General features: G+C 46.6%; 1 protein-coding gene across 8 annotated transcripts in view; it reads left to right on the top strand.

Annotated features, from left to right (window-relative positions):
• Positions 1-24,028, top strand: part of MYRF (myelin regulatory factor) — a 142,965-nt gene that overhangs the window by 4,011 nt on the left and 114,926 nt on the right. The window contains exon 3 of one of the 8 annotated variants that reach the window (XM_045016204.1): positions 21,055-21,148. The exons of the other annotated variants lie outside the window; for them this stretch is intronic. Coding sequence (XP_044872139.1) covers positions 21,055-21,148 — 94 coding nt within the window. The remainder of the gene's footprint in view (positions 1-21,054; positions 21,149-24,028) is intronic. 8 annotated transcript variants of the gene reach the window in all.

Genomic DNA, 24,028 nt, shown 5'->3' with positions numbered 1-24,028 from the left:
TTTTTGGCCTGAGGGCCAAATCAGCTTTTGGAAATTGTATGGCAGGCCAGTTAGGGGAGGCTGGGCCTCCCCAAACAGCCAGGCGTGGGCCCAGCCCCCGCCCCAATCCCCGCCCCCCCCCAAGAGTCCCCTCCTACTCCTGCCCCATCCAACCCCCCCTGTTCCCTGATGGCCCCCACAGGACCCCTGCCCCATCCACACACACCCTGCTCCCTGTCCCCTGATTGCCCCCGGAACCCCCACCCAACCCCTCCACTCATTCTTGAATGCCCCCCTGGGACCCCTGCCCCATCCAACCACCCCTTCTCCCTGACCGTCCCTAGAACCCCTGCCCCTGACTGCCCCCTGCTGCCCCATCCAACCCCCCTCCTTCCTAACTGCTCCCCGGGACCCCTGCACCCATTCAACCCTCCAGACTAAACCCAGTTTTTTCAATCTTCCCTCATAGGTCATGTTTTCTAGATCTTTAATCATTTCTGTTCCTCTTCTCTGGACTTTCCCAGAACTGGACACGATACTCCAAGTGAGGCCTAATCAGCATGGAGTAGAGCAGAAGAATTACGTCTAGAGTCTTGCTTACAACACTCTTGCTAATATATCCCAGAATGATGTTTGCAATAGTGTTACACTGTTCTCATATTTAGCTTGTGATCCACTGTCACCCACAGATCCCTTTCCGCAGTACGCCTTCCTAGGCAGTCATTTCCCATTTTGTATATGTGCAACTGATGGTTTCTTCCTAAGTGGAGTGCTTTGCATTTGTCCTTATTGAATTTCATCCTATTTACTTCAAACCATTTTTCCAGTTTGTCCAGATCATTTTGAATTTTAATCCTGTTCTCCAAAGCACTTGCAACTCCTCCCAGGTTGGTACTGTCTGCAAATTTTATAAGTGTACTCTCTATGCTAAATCATTGATTGACATTGAACAGAATTGGACCCAGAACTGATCCCTGTGGGACCCCACTTGAATTACTGATAACTACTCTCTGGAAATGGTTTTCCAACCAGGTATGCACCCACTTTATAGTAGCTACATCTAGGTTGTATTTCCCCAGTTTGTTTATGAGGAGGTCGTGCAAGACAGTATCAAAACACTTATTAAAGTCAAGATATACTACATCTACCGCTTCTCCCCCATCCACAAGGCTTGTTACCCCGTCAAAGATACGGTCCCTTTCTATTTTATTGAATGTTCCTTTGTACTGGAACACCTTATCTACCTTCATGATATTGTTCAGTATTTTATATATCTTTATGATGTCCCCTTCTGATTTGTCTCATCTCTATACCTATGCAGTCCCAATCTTACCCATCTCTTCATATGGACGGTTTTCCATGCCTCTGATCAGAACTGCACACAGTATTCCCAGGGAGGGTATCTCATTGACTTATAGAATGGCATTATATAATATTTTCAGTATCTTTCTCCCGTTCTTCATGCATGTTAATGTTTTGTCTGCTTTGTTGACCACAGTTGGGCATTGAGCAGAGGTCTTCATTGAACTGTCTACAGTGCTGCCCAGCTCTTTTTCCCTGAGTTGTTACAGTTACTTTGGAACCAGTAAGGCATATGAGCAGTTCAAATTATTCCTTACAATGCCCACAAGCTTCATTAATCAACACTGAGTTTCAGCTGCTGTTGTGTTCCTCATTTGCCTTTCTTGACTAGGCTCTTCTGAAATCCCTTAAGGTTTTAGTCTTCTCCAATCTTGGCTAATCTAAATTTTTTTTGTCATCTTCCAGTGTTCCCACCTTGCTGCTTGCCCCTTTTCCAGATCATTGTTCTATATATTACATAGCACTGGTTCTAGTGTGGAATCTGGAGAGCAGCCCACTGCTAACAAGGCAGAACAAATATCACCCAGCCTATGCAAAATGTTCATATTTTCCTTTGCAGATTTTCCTTGCAGAACAAGCAGGTCTATAAATTCCGTGTGGCAGCTTGGAACGTCCTGGACTGCTCAGTTCCAGGCTATCTGCCATTTCTCTGCTTGTGTACATGCGCACACGCACACTGGCAAGTACCTTGTGTACTTTTAAACGCCACCTGCTCCAGCTAAATCTCGCTTTACCATTGTGCAGGAGGGCAGCTTAGTATAATGTTTAAATTCCCATGGTGATGAGCAGCGCTTTCTCTGTGGTAGGTGCCTTGGGAACTCCCCAGTTCTGGTGCCTTGTTAGAGCCTGGTCTTCATTATGCTAAGTAAAGCAAGCACACTTACATTCAACCAAAAGGCTAACCCCAATTTACCCCTTCTCCCCATATACACAACATACGGACAGTCTGGCTGCAGAGACTTTCTTACTTTGTGGCAAGGACAGTGGCTTTTAATCTACTCTTTCTGGTTACAGTAGCTCTGTGTGATTCGTATGTTCCATAGATATCAGGAAAGTATTAAAATCTATATGCTAAGGTGATTAAGTAAATAAAATGCCATAACACTTGCTGGCAAGACATCCTAAATTAACCTATTGCAAACCCCTACTAGTTCTGCCTTTTATCAAAGTCCCTCCAGCCTTCCACCAATTTGCAGAATTAATTGTTTTCTTTTTCTCTGTCTGTAGTACAGTTTAAGTCTCAGATTCCTTCTTCCGAAGATCCCTCCGCATTGTCAGTGACATCTCCTATCTGAATCTACCCAAATCAAAGCTGGGTTTTTGCAAAGAGGGTCATTGTTTTGTTATGTTGCCCCAACCTTCGCGCGTTCAGTTTCTCTGCATTTTTTCAGAGCGAAGGGACAATCCCCTTGATCCCTCTTCTTTCAGTTTAGGGTGATATTGGGGGTAAATAACTGTTAGCTAAGTGCATGCTCCCTCTCTATTGTTCCTTAGCAACAAAAGTTACTAAGAGTAGAGGGAAGTAAAAGAGTAATGGATTAAATGGGTAATGTATTAAGTCTGAGGACTCAGTGTAAAAGAAAAACCGAACATAGAACAAACAGGGGCACTATTATTACAAGCATGACTAGTATGGTAGGCGCTGTACAAAATGATACATTACATGAACTATTAAACAAGGAAACGATAAATAGATTTAACAGTATGGCAGCCTGCCTGGAGCAAGGCATTATGTGCAGCAAGCTCGGTGTTGGTCCTTTAATAGTTAATTAAAGTTAAACTCAAAATTTGGCTGTCCGCACCTTTAAACTTGTAAACGAACACAAAAAGTAACCGCTTGGTCACAACATGCAAATGAAGGTCCTGACCCAGCCCAGGATTCTAGGTTAGAATTGAGGAAGTCCTCTCCTGGCCCAGCTCTGCCCAGCACCCCTCCTGGGATGAAGCAGGTACATGTTCTTAATTTGCCTGTGCTTTCCTGATTGGTTACTGTCTCTTTCCAGATCTTCTAGGCTCGTGGAGGACTGTCTTGGTGGTACCCAAGCCTGAGTGGGTTTGTCTCAGGTAGGGCGGTGTCAGATTGCTGACACTTCCAGCCAGGATCAGAGAAGGCCTGATAGAGCATTGGCACAAGCAGCAAATAGTCCTTATTGTTACTGAGAGAGGATACACACATGTTCATTCCTCACTAGCAGTGCACACAACTCCTCTTACTCTGTCTGAAGGAATGATCTATAAATCCACTGCTCATTTTTCACAGACGTTCTCTCCTCTGGTCTTCTATATGAGAGATTGTCCCCCTCTCTGTAGCCTCCAGCAGGACTGGCACAACCAGGAACTCCGCTCTTCCTTTTCAGTGGCTACTGTGGAATTTAAGGTCTCTGTATATTCCCACACCACTCTCTTCCAAGCTGGAGCATCTCACGTCCTCTTGTTAATGTCCAGATTTGCAGTCAGCTGTGAAACTAAACTACCAGATGTCAAAACCACATCTCTTGTCCATGGGTTCCCTCCAGTGTTGTCCTTGAATGGCCCAAGGTTACATTCCATCGCACATGCTGTGACTGAGCAAGTCTCATTGTCCTGCTATGAGTTAGGCAACTACAGGCGTTTTGCCATTTTACAGGCAGGAAAAGCGAGGAAGAGAGGTAGTTACTTGCCCAAGGTCACATAGTGGGTCTTTCTTAGGGCATGTCTACACTTAGCAGTAGATCCACACTGCTGCAATCGATGCAGCGAGTGTTGATTTAGCGGGTCTGGTGAAGACATGCTAAATCGATGTGAGAGTGCTCTCCCATTGATTTGTGTACTCCACCTCTCCGAGAAGCATAAGGGAAGTCGATGGGAGACACTCTCCCATCAACACAGTGCAGTGTAGCCACTGTGGTAAGTGGATCTAACTATGTCGACTTCAGTTACATTATTGATATAACTGAAGTTGTGTAAGTTAGATCGATTTACTGCGATAGTGTAGACCAGGTCTTAGATATAGGATTAGAATTTGGGAATTCCTGGTTCCGAAGCCTGTGCTCAAGTCACTAGATCATCCTCCTCTTGCAGAAAAGTTTGTAAAGAATGTGTAAGATGGATTGATCTGCGTTCTTCTCCCTTCAGCCTCAAGCCCATGTTGGGGTGTGTCTCTTATGTGCTAGTAATATTCCCTTCCCACCTACTAGGATCCCTTATTATGATAGAGGCCACGCCTAGCACCTCCTCTGCCCCCACAACAGGAAGTTGTGATATAGCAGGGATCATCCCCATGGGGACTGCAGTTCCTGTTTGCTTTGATCAGTGTTATACACCCCACTCTAAGAGTCAGGGGCTTCACTGCCAAGTAAGATGGTAGGAAACCATATTAATGTGGTGGGCAAAGACTGAAACCCAAATCTCTGAGTATAAATCCTGTGTAACTGGAATTCTGATGATTTCTGTAGAAAGGAAGCCCCTAAACTAGAACTGTAGTCCCAGAGATGTGGAGTGCTGTTCTCCCCACATCAGGAGGCTAATTGTGGGGCTCTCAGCTCCCTCAATGAGGTGGGTGTGCCAGAGGCAGCATGCTGCCTTGCTGCTTCTGTTCCCACATTCCATTGTAGTGGGTTTCTACTTCAGCATCTCCCTGCCAAATTCATTCCCTGTGCTTCTCTCAGAGCCATCTCATTCTGTACCCTGAGCAGGAGGAGAGGGAATGAGGATGCTGTTGGCATAAACTATGGCTCTTTCAAGGCACATACACTGGAAAATTCAAAACAAAACCAGAGAGAGAGCAGATCCAGTTCCTTGATGTATGAATTTTGTCATAGGAAATGGTCCCAGGAGACATCAGGAAATGTACGAACTTGCCTTCAAGCACTTTGCTGTCTCCATTAATGTTGTTTTCATTGCTTCTGTGCTTGTATTCATGTCTTTGTTGTGCCTTTGTTTTCTATTGCAATGCAAGGATCCTGTTTGGGACAGGACACCTGGCCTACTAGTTTCCTTTTCCCACCTGCAGAGACAGGTACAGTGCTCCTACTTGGGAATGGGAAGGAAGGGAGATGACAGGTGGGGACTGGACCAGCATCACTCTGGTGCCAGTCTCTGTTTTCCCATCTTGGTTAGGCCATGCCATGTTTCCTCACTGTCCCCTGCTCCCTCAGGTTGTCTTAAAGTGCCAATAGCAAAGCCTGACTGATCTGAAGCAGGTCTCCTTCTCATACCCACACAAGCATATAAGTCACCCTGCTGGATTGATCTAGTTTGGTATCTTGTCTTGGGCAAGGACAGTTTCCTGCTGTACTATGGGAAAATGACCCCCGACATGCACCATGTCTAGCCAGTCATGCAATTCTGTATTTGTCTCCTGGCTGGTGTTCAGAAGATTTAGTCATAATAAGCAAAACTGCCCCTGTTTTTAACTCTGGCTCTGTTCTGCAAGTTTTCATGATGAAAGGAACTTACTGTGTTTAAACTGTGCATTGTATATATGGTGTAACTGACTGCACTTAGACTGTGGCTCTAGAACAGTGATCTTCCAACGCCAGACTCTGACATTAGTGGGGTGGGATTTCTGCTCCTCTCATCCCTGTGTTTGAATCCCCTGCTAACATGGCCATGCCTTGTATTGCTTTTCTGTTTCATAGGAGAGGTCCATCCAGCCATTATGTCCCTGAGAGAGGGAAATGGTTATTTTGCCACTAGTTTAAATGATTTTGCAAAAATAAATACAATGCAGTGTAGGCAAAAGCCTCCATCAATATTGATTGGAGCTGTTCGTCATAGTCCTAGTGAAGTTCTGATGTTCCAAAATACATGGTACATGGGCAGTGCTGGAGGGGCGTTTTCCACTCCCATGTAGCATGTATGTTACTCAACATTCAGACTGGTTTATTGGCAGTTGCCTGCATGGTCTGTCTTGTCTTAACACACACTTTGGGGGCATGGTGCATACAAAGCGCTTGCATCAGAGGTGTGATTGATGGATCACTCCCATGCACCATGTCATGTCTCAACGCCCATATCAGCATGTCTGTGGCGCCCGCTGGCGGCCACTCTCTTGTGGAGAAGTGACCTCATCTGCGACGTAGAGGCCTCTGCTCCAAGCTCCCCCACCAAGCTGCTGCAGTCAGAGGTAGAGGTCAATTCAAAACAAGAGCCTCAAGTTCCCACTCCAATGACAGACTCTGTTGATAAATCCAGTGAATGGTTTATAGGTGGTGAGTCACCTCCCCATCCCTGTGGTCAGAATGGTGGCCATCAGGAGAAGGGATGCTGCTGCCTTTTAAGACTCTTTCAATTAGCCTGGCCTTTTGCAGGAGAGTCTTGTAATGATAACTGCCTGCCTGCCTGGCCTCCCAAGTATGCTGCTGCTCATGTGCAGATGGCAAGAAGAGAGGAGCCCAGATGAAGATCTCTTTATGCCCTAGTCTGCTCACTTTCCCTGTTGCATGCCCCTTGGGATGGAGCCCAGTTACATAGACTCAGTGTTACAGAACACCCAGCTTTGTTCTAATGGGGCCTTTAGGCCCTTGCACTTGGGAGGGGCTTTAGCAAATGATTGTTGCTATGGAGAAAGGTTTGTGTACAGGAGATCACACTCCTTTCCTGTTCCCATTCCCCTCCCCTTCAACCGAAGTCAAGGCCCCTCTGTGTAGGAAAGCCCCACTGCCTGCTTCTTTCACCCTTTTTCACAGCTTGTGCTGGGGCAAATTGGACCAGGGCAATTTCTAGCAAACTTATTCACCCCACCTGCCTGTTTAGAGTCTTTGCATCATTGGGGAGAAGGCAACCCCCTTCTATTCAGCCCTGAGCTGCTCCAACTCCCTCTCCTGGGCCTTAGAGAGCCTTCATATGCAATCACTGGGGAAGCAGCAAAGGAGCCCATGTTCTCACACTTGCTCAAGAGGTCACTGCCCTTCCCAGGAATGCTGCCTGCTGGATCCCTGCTCCACATTGCCCCAGCATGAAGGCTAAAAGGAAACTCAAGCACTCTTCATGTGCCATTCTCACGTGACTTTTTTGTACCTATGTATGAAAGATCTAAACTAATATTGCTGTAAAGAAAGATACAAATTAATATAGCATATTATATAAAGATATATGTATATAAAGGTTTCTGTATATTGTATAGAGCTGTGTATAAAATGGATGTAGAAGTATGGCTGGTGTATGTACCTCCCCCAAGCTTAGCCTGGAGAAGGGTAGAGCCATATAGTTTGACTGATGTGATGTCTTAAAGGACTGTGAGCAAGGATGAGAGAGTTGGGAGAAAATAACCCTATCTCTATTGCCAAGGCCCAGGGAACAACCAGATACTGCTTCATCATTAAGGCTGCCTGGGGGGTTTCTGTGGAGAGGCATTCAGATAATGCTGAGGTCATCTCCAGGGCCATGTATCTCCCCTCTATAGGTCCCTGGGTTCTGTATCTCTCCCCCATACAGCTCTAGAGCCTTGGAGATCCTTGTGGCCCTGTATTTCCTTTCCTCTTCCCAATCCCCTGCACCCACTCTGATCTCTAAGCCTTGTATCTCTCCCTGAAAATACTAACCTCTCTGTGTCCCTGGGCAGCTCAACATGGATCATAAAGGAGAATCCTGATAGCGACAGGAAACTCCATGAGCTAGAAAGTAGAAAATGCAACCTAATTGTCTTCTTTCTAGTAAGGAGGAGTTGACTAAGAACGCAAGGGTTACAGGGCAGTTTGCTGCTAGTGACTATCAGCTGTCTGAAATCAGCTGCTGAGAAATGGGGTTAACATGAACAAGGGCAGTAGATTCAAAGAAACAACTCGTTTTTGGCAAAAGGTGTTCAGTGGAAGAAAGTATGAAAATCCACCAGTGTGGAAGAATGCTGGAAAGATGCCATCAGAAAAAGGCCATAATCCTTCTGCAAAAGAAACATGCAAGGAAGAAGTGGTGACCAGTGTAGCTTCACAGAGATCTGAGAGTAAAAGCTCTTCAGGGCAAAGGATTTATCTTAATCGATGCTTATAAAGCTGTTTGTGAATGTAAAAGTGCTGCTCACATTTTTATGAATAATAATAGTAAACCTGTCCTGGAAATGGAAAAGGAGCAAGGGAACCAGACAGGAATACACAGGTAAGGAGAATATGGGGAACAATCTGGATGAGATCATGCTGCACAAAGGGACTAAGGGGAACAGAAGCATGGACAGCTGTTAAAAATATATGGGCAGAGGGAAAGAGTGCTAGAAAGAAAATTCAGTAACTCCTCGCTTAACGTTGTAGTTATGTTCCTGAAAAATGCGACTTTAAGCAAAACGATGTTAAGCGAATCCAATTTCCCCATAAGAATTAATGTAAATGGGCGGAGGGTTAGGTTCCAGGGAAATTTTACACAGTATATGTTTTAAACAATTTAATACTGTTCACAGATATGATGATTGTGAAGCTTGGTTGAGGTGGTGAAGTTAGAGGGTGGAATATTTCCCAGGGAATGCCTTGCTGCTAAATCAGCAAAGAATTCTGTGGCACCTTATAGACTAACAGACGTTTTGCAGCATGAGCTTTCGTGGGTGAATACCCACTTCTTCGGATGCAAACATTTTACATCCGAAGAAGTGGGTATTCACCCACGAAAGCTCATGCTGCAAAACGTCTGTTAGTCTATAAGGTGCCACAGGATTCTTTGCTGCTTTTACAGATCCAGACTAGCACGGCTACCCCTCTGATACTTGCTGCTAAATGATGAACTAGCACTTGGCTGAGCTCTCATGGGTTAACACGTTGTTAATGTAGCCTCTCACACTCTATGAGGCAGCAGGAATGGAGGGGAGGGGAGACAGCATAGCAGACACAGACACACACCTTGTGTGTGGGAGAGAGAGGGAAATGCACACTGCCCCTTTAAGTTGACCCACTCTTAAGTGCATTGTCTTTAAGTGGATCAGGAAGTTGAGACAGCAGCTGCTGCCCCAAGCTCTCTCTGTCTCTCTCCGTCCATGTCTCCACTCTGCTCTGTATGGAGAAGGGGTAAGCAGGGTGTAGGAGCAGAGGGGAGGGGGACACCCTGACAGCCCTTGCTGTGCCTTCCCCTGCACAGCAAGCAGGAGGGGTGGAGAGCAGCTCCAAGGCAGAGGGCAGGAGCAGCACATGGCAGTGGGGAGAGGGACACCTGAACTGCCAGCAATTGATAGCCTGCTGGGCAGCTGCTGCACAGGGAACTTAGGGGACCGGGAGCTGATAGGGGGGCTGCCAGTCCATCCTGGTTCCAAGCCCCCACCAGCTAGCTCCAGCAGGCTGCTCTTCCTGCAAGCAGTGGACAAAGCAGGAGGCTGCCGAACGATGTTAGAAGGGAGCATTGCACAACTTTAAACGAGCATGTTCCCTAATTGATCAGCAACGTAACAACGAAACAACATTAACCGAGACAACTTTAAGTGAGGATTTGCTGTAGTCCCATTAACTCTCTATGGGTGGGTTAGACTAGATGGCCCTTGTGGTCCCTTTTAACCCTATGATTCTATGATTAATAAATCAAGTGGAATAGTTCTCTGAATATTTATTATGGCTATTCCCAGATGAGACCCCAGGGCTGTTGGGGGAATTAATAACTCCTACAATGACTGAGCTATTGAACTACTTATAAAAATGTCCAAAAAAAGGAGTCTATATATATTTAATAATCCATAAACAGGAACAAGTAACCAGGTAAATATAGCTACTGGTGAGAAAAAATGTGAATATGTACAAAGCAGGCACTCTGGATGTTAAACATATTACAGTGTTAAGGGAAGTAGCTAATGAAGCACAATTATTTTTGAAAAATCATGGAGTACTGTGCAAATACTAGAGAACTAGAGAAGCAAATGTGATGACAGATCTTCAAAAAAGTAAAATAAAAGGATGATCCTGGCAATTACCATCTGGTAAGTAATTTCTATTCCTAAACAAGAGATAGTGAGAGCAAATCTGTAGGGGTATCTAGGAGATGATGGTATGAACTGAATACAAAGCAAACCGCACCAAGCAAACTTGATAATTTGTTAATCAGATTCCAAAACTGGCAGACAAGGTAATAACTAGGGCTGTCGAGTGATTAAAAAAATTGTGATTAATTGTACTGTTAATAATAGAATACCATTTATCTAAATATTTTTGAATGTTTTCTACATTTTCAAGTATATTGATTTCAGTTACAACACAATACAAAGTGTACAGTGCTCACTTTATTTTTATTACAAATATTTGCACTCTAAACAACAAAAGAAATAGTATTTTTCAATTCACCTAATACAAGTACTGTAGTGCAAGCTCTTTATCGTGAAAGTTGAACTTACAAATATAGAATTATGTACAAAAATAAAACAACGTAAAACTTTAGAGCCTACAAGTCCACTCAGTCCTATTTCTTGTTCAACCAATTGCTAAAACAAACAAGTTTGTTTACATTTGCAGGAGCTAATGCTGCCTGCTTCTTGTTCACAATGTCACCTGAAAGTGAGAACAGGTCTTCGGATGGTACTGTTGCAGCCGGCATCGCAAGATATTTACATGCCAGTTTTGCTAAAGATTTATATGTCCCTTCATGCTTCATCCACCATTCCAGAGGACACGCGTCCATGCTGATGATGGGTTCTGCTCGATAATGATCCAAAGCAGTGCAGGCCAACACATGTTTATTTTCATCATCTGGGTCAGATGCCACCAGCAGAAGGTTGATTTTTGGTAGTTTCTGCATCAGAGTGTTGCTCTTTTAAGACTGCTGAAAGCATGCTCCACACCCCGTCCTGATCAGATTTTGGAAGGCACTTCAGATTCTTAAACCTTGGGTCAAGTGCTGTTGCTATCTTTAGAAATCTCACATTGGTACCTTCTCTGCGTTTTGTCAAATCTTCAGCAAAAGTGTTCTTAAAATGAACAACTGCTGAGTCATCATCAGAGACTATTATAACATGAAATATACGTCAGAATGCAGGTAAAACAGAACAGGAAACATACAATTCTTTCCCAAGGAGTTCAGTCACAAATTTAATTAACACATTTTTAATGAGCGTCATCAGCATGGAGGCATGTCCTCTGGAATGGTGGCCAAAGCATGAAGGCGCATACGAATGTTTAGCATTTCTGGCATGTAAATACCTTGCAAAGCTGGCTATAAAAGTCCCATGCAAATGCCTGTTCTCACTTTCTGGTGACATTGTAAATAAGAAGTGGGCAGCATTATCTCCTGTAAATGTAAACAAACTTGTTTGTCTTAGCGATTGGCTGAACAAGAAGTAGGACCGAGTGGACTTGTAGGCTGTAAAGTTTTACATTGTTTTGTTTTTGAGTACAGCTATGTAACAATAAAAAAATCCACATTTGTAAGTCGCACTTTCACTATAAAGAGATTGCACTACAGTAGTTGTTTGAGGTGAACAGAAAAATACTATTTTGTTTATAATTTTTACAGTGCAAATATTTGTAATAAAAATAATTATATAAAGTGAGCAGTACAATTTGTATTCTGTGTGGTAATTGAAATCAATATATTGAAAATGTAGAAAAGCATCCAAAATATTTAATAAATTTCAATTAGTATTTTATTATTGTTTAACAGTGTGATTAAAACTGCAATTAATTGTGATTCATTTTTTTAATCACGATTTATTTTTTTGAGTTAATCATGTGAGTTAACTGCGGTTAATCGACAGCCCTAGTAATAACCTGTGTAGCTGTATTGTACTTAAGAATTTTTACTAAATAATTTGAGACAGTATTTTACAAACTCTTACTTAAAAATTTCATTCAGATGGCCGTTATAAATGGTATTATGTCAGGTGAGGAGAAAAGTGCTAATGGGATGTTCAAAGAACCATTGGTTAGGCCCCGTTTTATGAGAAGGGTAGATTAATGATTTATGAAGCCTCTTCCAACCCAGTTATGTAGCGTTACCTTGATCACTGTGGCTTTTAGACTGAAAGATTTCCAGTGCCACACTAGTAAATATCTGTTGAGTAAATATTCTCTCCTACAGCAGGTGGCACTGTCTCCCTTGCACTCAACCCACTTCTCTTCCTTATTGCAGAATCACCTCTCCCTGGAGGTTTCAGGCTCCCCGCTGCTCTGAGCCAACAGCCAAGTGACCAGAATACTGTTCACTCAGTCTGTGGGAAAGGTCTCTGGGGACTTGCTGAGGTCGTTCCCTGGCTAGGCCCCTGCCCAGTGCTCCTGTACCAGGCACTTTGCAAGGTATCATATAGATACAATTACAGGACTATTTTATATAGAAGAGGTATCCAAAGTTTTCAGAGGTTTCTAAACTACTAGTTCTGATTCTCCCCTCTCTCGGAGATCTGTTCAGTTGGGCTTGTGATGCTAAGTCAGCCTAGCTGCACTGCAGGAGGTTTATGAAAGAGTAGTAGTAATAGAAATATTCAAAACTCTGAAACAATTCTGAAAGTTACTGCACGGGCTGGAGCTCGGGCTCTGATGCCTAGGGAGTGGGGTGGGCTTCAGAGCCCAAGCTGTGACTTCAAAGCACTGTTTACATGGTTATTTTTGGAGTGCTAGTGTGAGCCCTGCTAGCCCAAATCTCTCATCCTGATCTGGGAGATTAGCTTTTATGTACCCAGTGTGGCCCCAGTGCATTGAGCACTAGGCTGGGACTTAGGAGGACTGGGTTGTAATCCTCTGTCTACTGGGGGACCTTGGTTAACCCCATTCCTTCCTGGTGCCTACAGTACAATCAGGAGCTGTGACATACATGATCTAGCTCCCAGTGTAGCCACAGTGGCATGGGCCAGCCCTGCCCAACCAGGACCCTGGTCTGTGTTCACGCAGCTCAAGTCTTTGCAGCTGTTGTTACGGAAGCTAGTTTTGATTTAGCTTGCTCAGTGTGTACGTGTTCCGCACTCACACTCCCAATTGCAATGTAGACATACCTTCTGTGCTTCTGTGTCCCTCTGTCTTGTCTAGTTAGATTGTGAGCTCTTAGGGACAAGGGCTAATATGTACACAGCACAGCGGGACCCTGATCTCGGTTGGGGCAGTAGAAACAGGAGCAGAACTTGCTTCTTCCTTTGAACGCGTCCAACATATCAGACCTTGCATTTAGATATATTAAAAGATTAGGTCTATTAAAACTATTTTAAGTCATTTTTATGGCTCCCTTTGAACCATACACAGCTGGGCTGATGGCAACTACAGCACCTTGCTTTATAGGGGAGATACACAGAATACCTCCAGTATGGTTTTGCTTCCATATGTAAATAAAGAGAAGGTACCTGCCACTGTGGAATGGAAGTTTTAGAAGGGGCTGGTTGGAATGATTTGCCTATCTCTTGTGTGGCTTTGCTACTTGTGAATAATGCAGCCATCCCAGACTCGTGTGGGTAACCCCTTTCTACCACACCATCCCACATTTCCTCTGTCTAACTACATACTTAAGGGGAGGTTTTCAAAAGGCATAAGTGGGAGTTCGGTGCCCAAATCCCCTCAACTTCCAATGGGAGTTATGTGCTTTTGGAAATCACTCCAGTACGGAATAGTGAAACCACATTCGACTATTGTAGCTTTAAAAAAGTTAAAATTCAGAGTTAAGTTGCGCAACCCGCCTTCCTCCATGTAACGGGGATTAGGACGATTCTGAAACATCACTCGCTTTTCTAACTTTTGAAAGAAACAATGAACGATGCATTTTTGGCCTTACCCAGCTCCCACTGAAGTCAATGACTCCCATTTACTTCAATGGTGGCCAGGATAGCCCTTTTATGCATGGCATCCTTCGGTGTAGAGTAGTCAACTCCATCCCTCACCACATCTTCAGGGTAGAATGGGGTGCTGTGGAGGCTGCAGCCAGTATCTGAGGACTGAAAGTTATTAAGGTAGCTAATTGTTTTTATATGGAGGGGAAGTCACTGCGCTGTGGAATAAGGTAAATAAATAGGGGTTGCATGGACAGATTGGGCTTTGTGTGTATAGAAGAAGGGTTGAAGAGGACATTTGTGGACTGCATGTATGGGATAGAATTCATATTTTATGGTCTCTTGACTACAGAGGGTAGGTGGGGAGGGAAGGGCCTGGTCTTTGGCCTGTGTATGGTGGGCTGGAAGGGAGATGTTGCAGCTGGCTCGTAGAAGGAGAGTGAATTGGGGGAGGGCATGTTAGGTGGCTGATGTAGTGGACTGGCTTGTACGTGAGCTCATTGAGGGTTTCTGATGTCACACTGGTAGGTGCAGTGGTAGAGGAGAGCTACGTTGTCTCACTCTATTGCAGAAGTGGGCAAACTACGGCTCACGTGCCGCATCCGGCCCGTGGGACTGTCCTGCCCAGCCCCTGAGCTCCCAGCTGGGGAGGCTAGCCCTTAGGCAGTGCTCTGGGTGACGGGGCTGTGCGCTTCTTCTGAGCACTGCAGCAGCGTGTCTGGCGCCGGCTGGGAGGTGTGGCATGGTAAGGAGGCCAGGGGGTTGGATGTGGGGCAGGAGGTCATGGGGGGCAGTCGGGACAGGGAGTGGTTGGCTGTGGCAGAGGTTCGGGGAGGGGGCAGGAGATGGGGAACGGGGCATTGGATAGGAGGTGGGTCCTGGGAGGCCTGTCAGCAGGCAGGGGTGTGGATACGGGTTTGGGCAGTCAGGGGACAGGGAGCAGGGGGGGTTGGATAGGGGGTGGGATCCCGGGGGGGCGGTTGGGGCGGGGGTCCCAGGAGAGGGCAGTCAGGGGACAAGGAGCGAGGGGGGGGTTGGATGGATGGGGAGTTCTGAGGGGGGCAGTCAGGGGGTGGGAAGTGGGAGGAGTGGATAGGGGCAGGAGCCAGGCTGTTTGGGGGGTACAGCCTTCCCTACCCGGCCCTCCATACAGTTTCGCACCCCATGTGGCCCTGCTCTATTGGTATGGGAGGGCATATGTAGGGCGGCATACATGGGTCCTATGGGAAAGGAAGGGAAGGTGGGTGTAAAGACATCTCAGAGACAGAGGTGTTGGATTAGGGATTCAGGGGCCAGGGCAGTGTTGAAGCTTATGGAACCTTAGCTTGTGAACGTTGCCTGCTTTTGTAACTGCGCTGTTCTAAGACGGTTCCTTCTGTTGAACTTACAGGAGTTGTCAGAGCCACCCTTCTATGTGGTGTTTGGAGAATATGACAGTGTGGGAACCGACAGGAGGAAGTGCTGGAGCAGTATATGGGACAGTGTCATTCACTCCCAGGTCATTGGCCTCGTTGGCTTTCGCACATTCTAGTTAGCAATGATAACAACACAGGTGATGTAAAGTACATCCCAGATTACCTTCATCCTGCACCATAGGAACAGCCCATCTCCACACAATGGAGAGAGAGGCTGAGAGAGGAAATAAACCATCCATAGCCCTCTGCCTCATGAGAGCACTCCATGCTGGTGCCAACAAGGCACTTCCATTCTTTTCACTCGGAGTCTGAGACTCCTCTCCCATGGCACTGTCACAGCACCTCAGCTGAGAGTGCTCCCTGCCGGTCCACAGAATGAACTTGTGCTAAGGGCTGGACAAGAGGATCCAGACCAGAGAGTAACAGTTTGTAAATCTCCACAGTCTCATGCCCGTGAGGAACCTCTCCCTTTTGTGGGATAATGAACGTTAAACACCCACTTAGTATCACTGGAAAACAGGAGCTCACACCTGCCCTAAAGGTACGGTCTGCAGTCACTATATAAGTTCTCACATCAGGGCAGACTGATATCTTGCCAGATTCCTTGGTCTCATTGTCTTTGTGTTCATATCATTTCTGCCCTTCAGGACTCTCTCTCTGTTCAGCCTCCCTCAGCATGCCTTCTGCTATATGGATCTCCCTCTCAGGCACTCAGATTCCACGGTGATGGGCAGGCAGCCTTATAAAATTAAACCAAGTTGGATTTAGTTCTCTTCCTCCCCAGCCCCATGTCTCTCTCTTTCTGTGTGTGTGTGGGTCTCTCTCCAGGCTGCCTGATAGCTTTTATCCCTGTGTTATAGCATCTCTTGGCCTCAAACACTGCTGCAATTCTTCCCCTTGTCAGCGAGCATGGTTATTATGGGAGTCCCTGGCCAGCTGTGCAGAACCCTGCCATTTCATAGTGGAGGTTGTGCAGCCACCTAAACAAAACCCTGCTTGCTTGGGCTGCCTCTCACTAGTGCTTCAGGCAAACTGGGACTCCACAGAGTCTCTTCAGGAGCCTTCACCCCAGCCCCAGGGCAGCAAAATGCTCAAGAAAACTCAGGATCCTCACTTCCCATGAGCAGCATTTGTCTTCAGAACACAGTGCAAGTCACATCTCTTTGGGCAGACAGTTTTGTAGCAGTCAGGCAGAGGCACCTAATCCCTCTCGGGCTTAGTCAATAGGTCAATTAAGTGCCACACTGGTAAATAGTACAATGGGTCAATGGTATGATGTAACCTTTTCCAGAGGGTTTGGCTGGAGAGTCTTGCCCGCATGCTCGGGGTTCAGCTGACCGCCATATTTGGGGTCGGGAAGGAATTTTCCTCCAGGGAAGATTGGCAATGGCCCTGGAGGTTTTTCGCCTTCCTCCGAAGCATGGGGCAGGGGTCGCTTGCTAAGGAGTGGGTGGATCGGCTTATGTGGCCTGCATCTTGCAGGAGGTCAGACTAGATGATCATAATGGTCCCTTCTGATCTTGAATTCTATGATTCTATGATTCTCTCGGCATGGGCTCCTTCAAGTCAGAGATTCAGAGCGTGGGTGCAAAAGGAGAATGGCCGTACTCCAGTCACAGACAATCCCCCATACTCCATTAGTGACCACAGAAGTGGACCCCACGGACGTTCACCTATAGTGCCAGTAGTAATCAAAGCCAGGGACGGTGTCCCTCAGCACTTTGAATGGTTTATAGCCATAAACTCATCAGCTTCTTTATTCACAGCCCACGATGGAAGGGCACATGTGCACATGCCAGCTGAAAACACACACCCATGTGCAAGCCTCTCAGTAATCCACCCCTGAATCCGCACACAGGTGAATGCACACTAGTATGGACAGGACAGGCAGGCACAGTCAGGTCTGTCCAAGCAGAGGGTCCTTCCATAGGAGTGGTCTGGTTTGATGTGGACCTCTCAAGTGCTGGGAATGAAAGTCCATCTGTGTAGGGGCACCTCACTGACTAAATCTGAGCTCTCCTCCCTGAGACCCCCATGCCCACTTGCTGGCTGAAAGGGACGCAGAGCTGGGCTTATTCTGTTATCTCTTCTCAGCAAGGGAACTGCACTGATAAATCTCCCGCTGGTTGGTTACTCATTAACCACGAAGGCCTGTCCCTGAGATGGCAAAAATGATGCCATTGATTTAAAAGAAATAAAGGAAGGTTGCACAAGGGAGCGTGTCCATCCATTCTGGGGCTGTGTGGAAGTGTCCCAAAGGGGAGCTTGTCTGTGTGAAGGTTACAGGATGGAGGTGCATGAGCAGCCGTTTGGGGATCACATGCGGCTCTAAGATAACTGGTTGTGTGTGGGTCTTTGAACATGGACTCAGTGTAGGACACTGGAGCAGATTAATGTCGAAAGATGGAAAGTGCCAATTGCCAAATATTATTCATTGCTGCTGTTACTGTCTACTCCAGTACTGACCCCGCCCAGGAAGTGGAATTTCCAGTGAAAGGGCACAGAGAAGCAGCCACTGCCCAATAAAGCTTTGGGACTAGAGTAATTCTCCATGGCTCCTGCCACACTGAAGTCCCAGGCCCTTCCCATGGTCCCCAATACACCCAGCTGCTGCTGGTTAGGAATGAATTTGCAAGACTTCCAAAATGGCAGCTGCAATTGCAGGGGAGATCCCATTCCTTCACTTGTTACTGATCAGCTAGTTCTTACTGGTAAACAGTCATTGGCCTAGCTTTATATATATATATAGAGAGAGAGTAAATCAAACGACGAATTCACACTACTGTGGCTCTTTTGGGTAATGTTGATCGCTAATTTGGCTCCTGAACCACTAAGTTCTCAGTATCGCTGCTCTAGGTTGTCTAAGTTTTTACAAGTGTGCTACACGCCTGTTCATATGTGAAGAACCTACTGAGGGATAAGTCAAAAGATTTGTCTCGATTGGGATAAAAGGTGTTTTTAGAACATGATACGTATGATGCTCCGACGAACAAATTCTGAGGCAAGTTGTACTTGCCCAAGTCTTCAACTTGACCAGCTAGTCCATGCTGAAGTACCACTGGCTTTTAGAACATGCTAGCTACCGTGTTCTTAAAAACACACACAGCTTAGCCTAATCCCGACGTACCCAAAGAAGGGCCTTTTGCATTTGCTTTTGGAAGTGGGTAAGTCAACGCTCAGTTTTCGCTCTTGCAGCAGTGAGTTCCCTACTCCAGCCCAGCTCCTGGGAAAGTTCTGTCTTTTACACTCCTGGTCCCCCTCTCCCACCTTTATTGGTCAACAGTTTGATTGATCCAGTGGAAGATAGCTGTCTTGGGAGGGTCATGGCTGCAGAAGCCAAGGCAATCTCTTAGATTGCTAGGACTTAGTGGGAGGTTTTGAATATCAGGGCAGAGACCTTGAACTGGTCCTGGAGTCAGTGCAAAGAGCAGATCATCTGGGTGGTCTGTTCATGGGGACTGCGCTGCTCAGCTTTTTCAGTAACTTCATTCCTAGAGAATTTCCACAAGACCCATTATTAATAAAGAGCTAAGGCTGATCCCGTGCAATTGCCATTGATGCAAACGTTCAGAGTTCAGGAAATAAACAGTTACAACCTAATTCAAAGCCCAATTAAGTTAATGGGAGTCTCCTGTGACTTCAATGGGCATTGCATCAGACTCTAAGTCCATATGTGCCTAAAATGTTAAACAAAGAGGCACACACTCGCTACATCCCACAGTAACATCCCCTCAAGAGACATCCACAGGATTCATCCAAACTAGTTCATCAACTGCAGCAACCTTAATTGTGGTCCACTGGGAAGTGCCACACAAAATATGTCAAGCTGTGGTGTGACAGAGTGCAGCATGCCAACAGGTGCGTCTGCACTCTGATCACTCCAGTGGTAATTAGTCCCCCTTGAGAAAGCTGATGGGGTGGCAATTAGACAATCTGTCTGTCTGACTGGTCTAAGGACCCCATTGGCCCAAGGAAGGAAGGAAGTGTGGGAGGGACCTCAAGGGAAGGGGAGGGACCTCTGTTCCCCTTGGGTCCTGGGGAGATGGCCAAAAGTGCTGTTGGCACTGTAAAGAGACTGTTGCACAGGGATTGTTGTAGAAATGCTGGACGGGGCTTAAAAGGATATGGTGAAGACACAACCGGTGGAGTCCATACCGTTTCTGTGGGGTGAAGGTGGAAGGAGCCACGCCATATATGGTCTTGCTTAAGGGTGAAAGTAATATCAAATTCTTACCTGTATGGGGGCCTGGCCTGTCTGGCCCGTGCCACCTGGGGCACCGGCATTGATTTAAAAGGGCCTGGGGCTCCCAGCCGCTGCCAAATCGCTGGCCCCGGGGAAGCTGCCCCTTTTGCCCTCCCCCCTGTCAGCGGCCCTGGGGGTGGGGTAATGAGCAATGACATTAAACAGCAGCAGTGCTTTAACATCAGCTGGGTACGGGCCAGTACCAGCTCCTTACTGGTACACCGTACCAGATGACTTTCACCCCGGTCTTGCTTCTTTCAACCCAACAGCTCTATTCCCCAAAACACCCGATTAGCCACACTAAAAGGGGGAACTCTGTTCTACACTCAGCATGATAATTTATAAGCACAACACTTGTCTTTCTCCAGTTCTGTGTCAGCAACACAAACGGACCCATCACATAAAAAGTAATGAGCTGGGGCCATGGGGTCATAATAACCAGCACTGACACAGTAGCCATGCCCCTTGCTCCCAGTTCACAGACAGGGTTACAATGACCCTCACTCCTTGTTCTCTAGCAGGTAAAAGGTGATTCCAGGTATCTATAGTATCTATCCACATCCCCACAGCTTGGCTTAGTGACTCCAGCTCCTCTGGCCCCGCTGACCCCTTTCAGCTGAAAATAGACACAGGCATACCCATAGGCTGCTGTTACAGACTGGTGTGCCCCACCTAGGTGTAGGTGACATCAACAGCCTTGTACCCGAAGGAATCCCCTTTAGCCACTCTACAGGAAATGAGGATCCTGCCCTGGTTTGGTGTTGAGACAGCAAGAGGAAACAGGCCCACAGGTTCTGAGGCTCTGTCTCTGTTGGAAAGGCCTGGCCGTTCCCTGGGATTTGGAGGGGGTGTTTAATTATTTTTTGTTGTAATGCTGGACTTTGAGATTTAGTGCTGAACACCTTGGGTGAGTAATCCCCCTCCCTCCTCCTGGCTTGCACTCAGAATCAATCTATCTGACATAGAGGGAGCAGTGTTTACAGACAGTGGGACCTAGAGGATATGAGGAAGGGAGTGTGTGTGTGAGGGAGGGAGAAGGATGATGGAGGAAGACACAGCTTGCAAGAGAGAAAATGATGGAAGAAAACAGAAGGGAGAAAAAGAGCAAACAACATGCCATGAAGGGGACTCTGGAGAAAAGCAAAGAGAGGCACCTGCTGGGGTGACCCTAAGGTCTCATCCCATGATGAGACCCTTACAGAGTTTACTTTCTAGGTTACAGTGGTGGGTTAAAGCAGCGCCACTTAATTTCATAAGGTTAAAAATCTCTCCTAGAGCTCATTTGTTAATTACACAATAACCCCTATGTAATGGTGAGTCCTGGCTTGTTCTGAAAATGACTCTTATCCCTCCTTTCCAGAGCAGCTAAAATGGGGCTCATTCCTCACCCTCTTCAGGACTGTGTGCATAACACATCTCTTACCCTTAATCAGATCCAGAGAGAGCGAGCAGCAGCAGTTCCTCTTCAGGCCAGGGATCATGATGAAGGCCTCTGGGCAATGCTGGAATTCGTGCAAGTAGAAGAAGGTGAGCAAGGGAATGAGCATCTTCAGGAAACGGGGAGAGAAGAATGAATGTGGGTAAAAAACGGAGTGAGACTGAAGTTGGCACACATCTGGGACTAAGTCTGTGGAATTAAAACTGGGTCCCCTCTCTGGGTGAAGTTGGGAAGTCACTGCGTCTATCCTTTGCTTCAGTATCCCAATTGTAAATCGGGGGATACTACTTCCCTATCTTAAGGACAAACTCCATTAGTGATTGTGAGATTCCCCTGATGCCGTGGTGATGAGGATAAACAGAACCTATTAGGTGCTCAGATACCGTGGCGATAAGCTCTGTACAAATACCTGGCAAGGTTGATACTGTTGCCCAAAGTCACCAAATTATTCCATAAATTATTTCGAAGTCATTGGCCTGGTTGTTCTTATAACAACCCTGTAGAGCAGACACCAGAAACCAGCATGTGTTTATCCTGCATCTCCAGAGTACAGGCTGAATGTATGCTCAGAAGTTACTATGTAGGAGGACACTTAGCCAATGGTTAATAGTTACTCTCTGTTACAGTTTAAGTAGTTAAAAGGACACTCTCAAAGGGCCTTTCATCGTTCTTAAAATCCCCTCTCTGTTTCTAGTAATCAGGGTAGCGCACGACTGCTCTGTAGCACATGCCTGTGTATTGTGTTAGGGGTACCGGGCTCTACACACTGTTATTGGAAAGGTGTGCATGGGGGCTGAGCAGTGCAGCCCACTGGGCTGTAGCATTTCTCGTGGGAGCTGGGCAGTGCACACTGCTGGGCTGTAGCGTTTCTCATGGAGGATGAGCGGTGCACATCCTCGGGCTGTAGCATTTCTCGTAGAGGATGAGCGGTGCACATCGCTGAGCTGTAGCATTTCTCGTGCAGGCTATGCAGTGCACATCTTTGGTCTGTAATATTTCTTGTGGGGGCTGTGGAGTGCACTCCCTCAGGCTGTAGTGTTTCTTGTGGGGGCTGAGCAGTGCACACCGTCGAGCTGTAGCGTTTCTTGTGGGAGCTGAGTGTGCACACGGCTGGGATTTTCGTGGGGGCTGAGCAGTGCACACTGCCAGGCTGTAGAGTTTCTCGCGGGGGCTGCGCATTGCACACCCTTGGGCTGTAGCATTTCTCATGGCTCTGCTCAGTGCACACCCTCGGGCTGTTGCGTTTCTCGTGGGGCTGAGCACTGCACACTGCTGGGCTGTAGCGTTTCTCATGGGGGCTAGGATGGAGGCTCTTTATTTTCCATTAAAATGAATTACACTGAGGAATTTGCATTTGGGGAAGTGTGGGGGCAAATCCCATCGGAAGAATTACACAGACTGCAAACAGAAGGGTATAAAACCCAAGGTAGATCAATATTATTGCCAACCTGCTCTAAAATCTCTTCAGTATCTTCAGACAGTTTTAAACTGCTCCCTGACAGATTGTCACAACCAACAGGGGCTCGTTCTCCTTTCAGCTGGGCCTGTTTACAGGTTCTCTTCACTGCTTGATGGTCACTAGCAAAGTGACCCACAATAACCCTGGTCTCCTGATGTAGCTTTGTCACACTTGGTTAACTGAAGCCAAGACTACAGATCCCCCTGCTACTCCTGTAAATTGTCTCCTGCCTCCCAGTTCATCACAGGATAGTCAATGGGCTCCGGGGAGCTCTGGGAATTTCCCAAGCCCTGGCTGACCCCCACACTAGAATTGCAACCAGCTAGCACGACCAACTAACATATTTTCTCCCAAATGTTCTCCCCTCTTTCCTGCCTGTCAGTCTCCTTGTGCTACATGACAATCTATGTCGCTCCTTTCCTAGCATTCTCAGTGATGAGGGAAACTGAATTGCCCTCTTCCCCAGGTGTGGGGGTCTTGCAGGAAGACCTGTGATCAGGAGGAAGAGCTGTGTGCAGGGGATTAAGCTAAAGATTTAATTAGCCGAATTCTTGGTGCAAGGACCGTGCAGGATAGGAGTTAGGCCTGTGAGCGGTCAGTGCCCAGCATTGGCCTAGCTGTGCTTCCGTTGAAGTCAATGGTTTAATGAGCCACTGGTTTCAATGGAGGGGGGCACAGTGGGGGCAATGTCCATTAACTGCATGTGGAGTTAATGGCCAATGCAGAGCTCTTTGGAAAATCCCCCCCCCCAAATCCGTGTCTGGCCTCTAGAGAGGGGACGGGGTGGATTGTCAGCTGGTGGAAATCAGCATTGTCCCTTTGATTTCAGTACAGTTACGCTGATTTCCATCAGCTGAGGATCTGGCCTAGAGTCTGGGTCCCTTGGCTGAGTGGTAAGGGAGGGAGTGAAGCCCAGATCTAGGGGAATAAGAATATAACAATGGCCATACTGCGACAGATCAATGGTCCGTCTAACCCAGCATCCCATCCTCTGACAGTGGCCAATGCCAGGTGCTTCGGCGGGAATGAACAGAACAGGGCAATTATTCAGTGATCCATCCCCTATCGTCCAGTCTCAGCTTCTGGCAGTCACAGGCTAGGGACACCCAGAGCATGGGGTTGCATCCCTGACTATCTTGGCTAATAGCCATTGATGGAGCTATCCTCCATGAATTTATCTAATTCTTTTTTGAACCCTGTTACAGTTTTGGGCTTCACAACATGCCCTGGGAATGAGTTCCACAGGCTGACTGTGCATTGTGTGAAGAAATACTTCCTTTTGTTTGTTTTAAACCTGCTGCCTATTAATTTCATTGGTTCTTGTGTTATGAGAAAGAGTAAATAACACTTTCACTTTCTCCACACCAGCCGTGATTTTATAGACCTCTATCATATCCCCCCTTAGTCTCCTCTTTTCCAAGCTGAACAGTCCCAGCCTTTTTAATCTCTCATGTGGAAGCTGTTCCAAACCCTTAATCATTTTTGTTGCCCTTCTCTGTACCTTTTCCAA

This window comes from Mauremys mutica, chromosome 4, assembly GCF_020497125.1.
Source record: "Mauremys mutica isolate MM-2020 ecotype Southern chromosome 4, ASM2049712v1, whole genome shotgun sequence".
NCBI lineage: Eukaryota > Metazoa > Chordata > Testudines > Geoemydidae > Mauremys > Mauremys mutica.
This window is presented reverse-complemented; position numbering and strand designations above follow the sequence as displayed.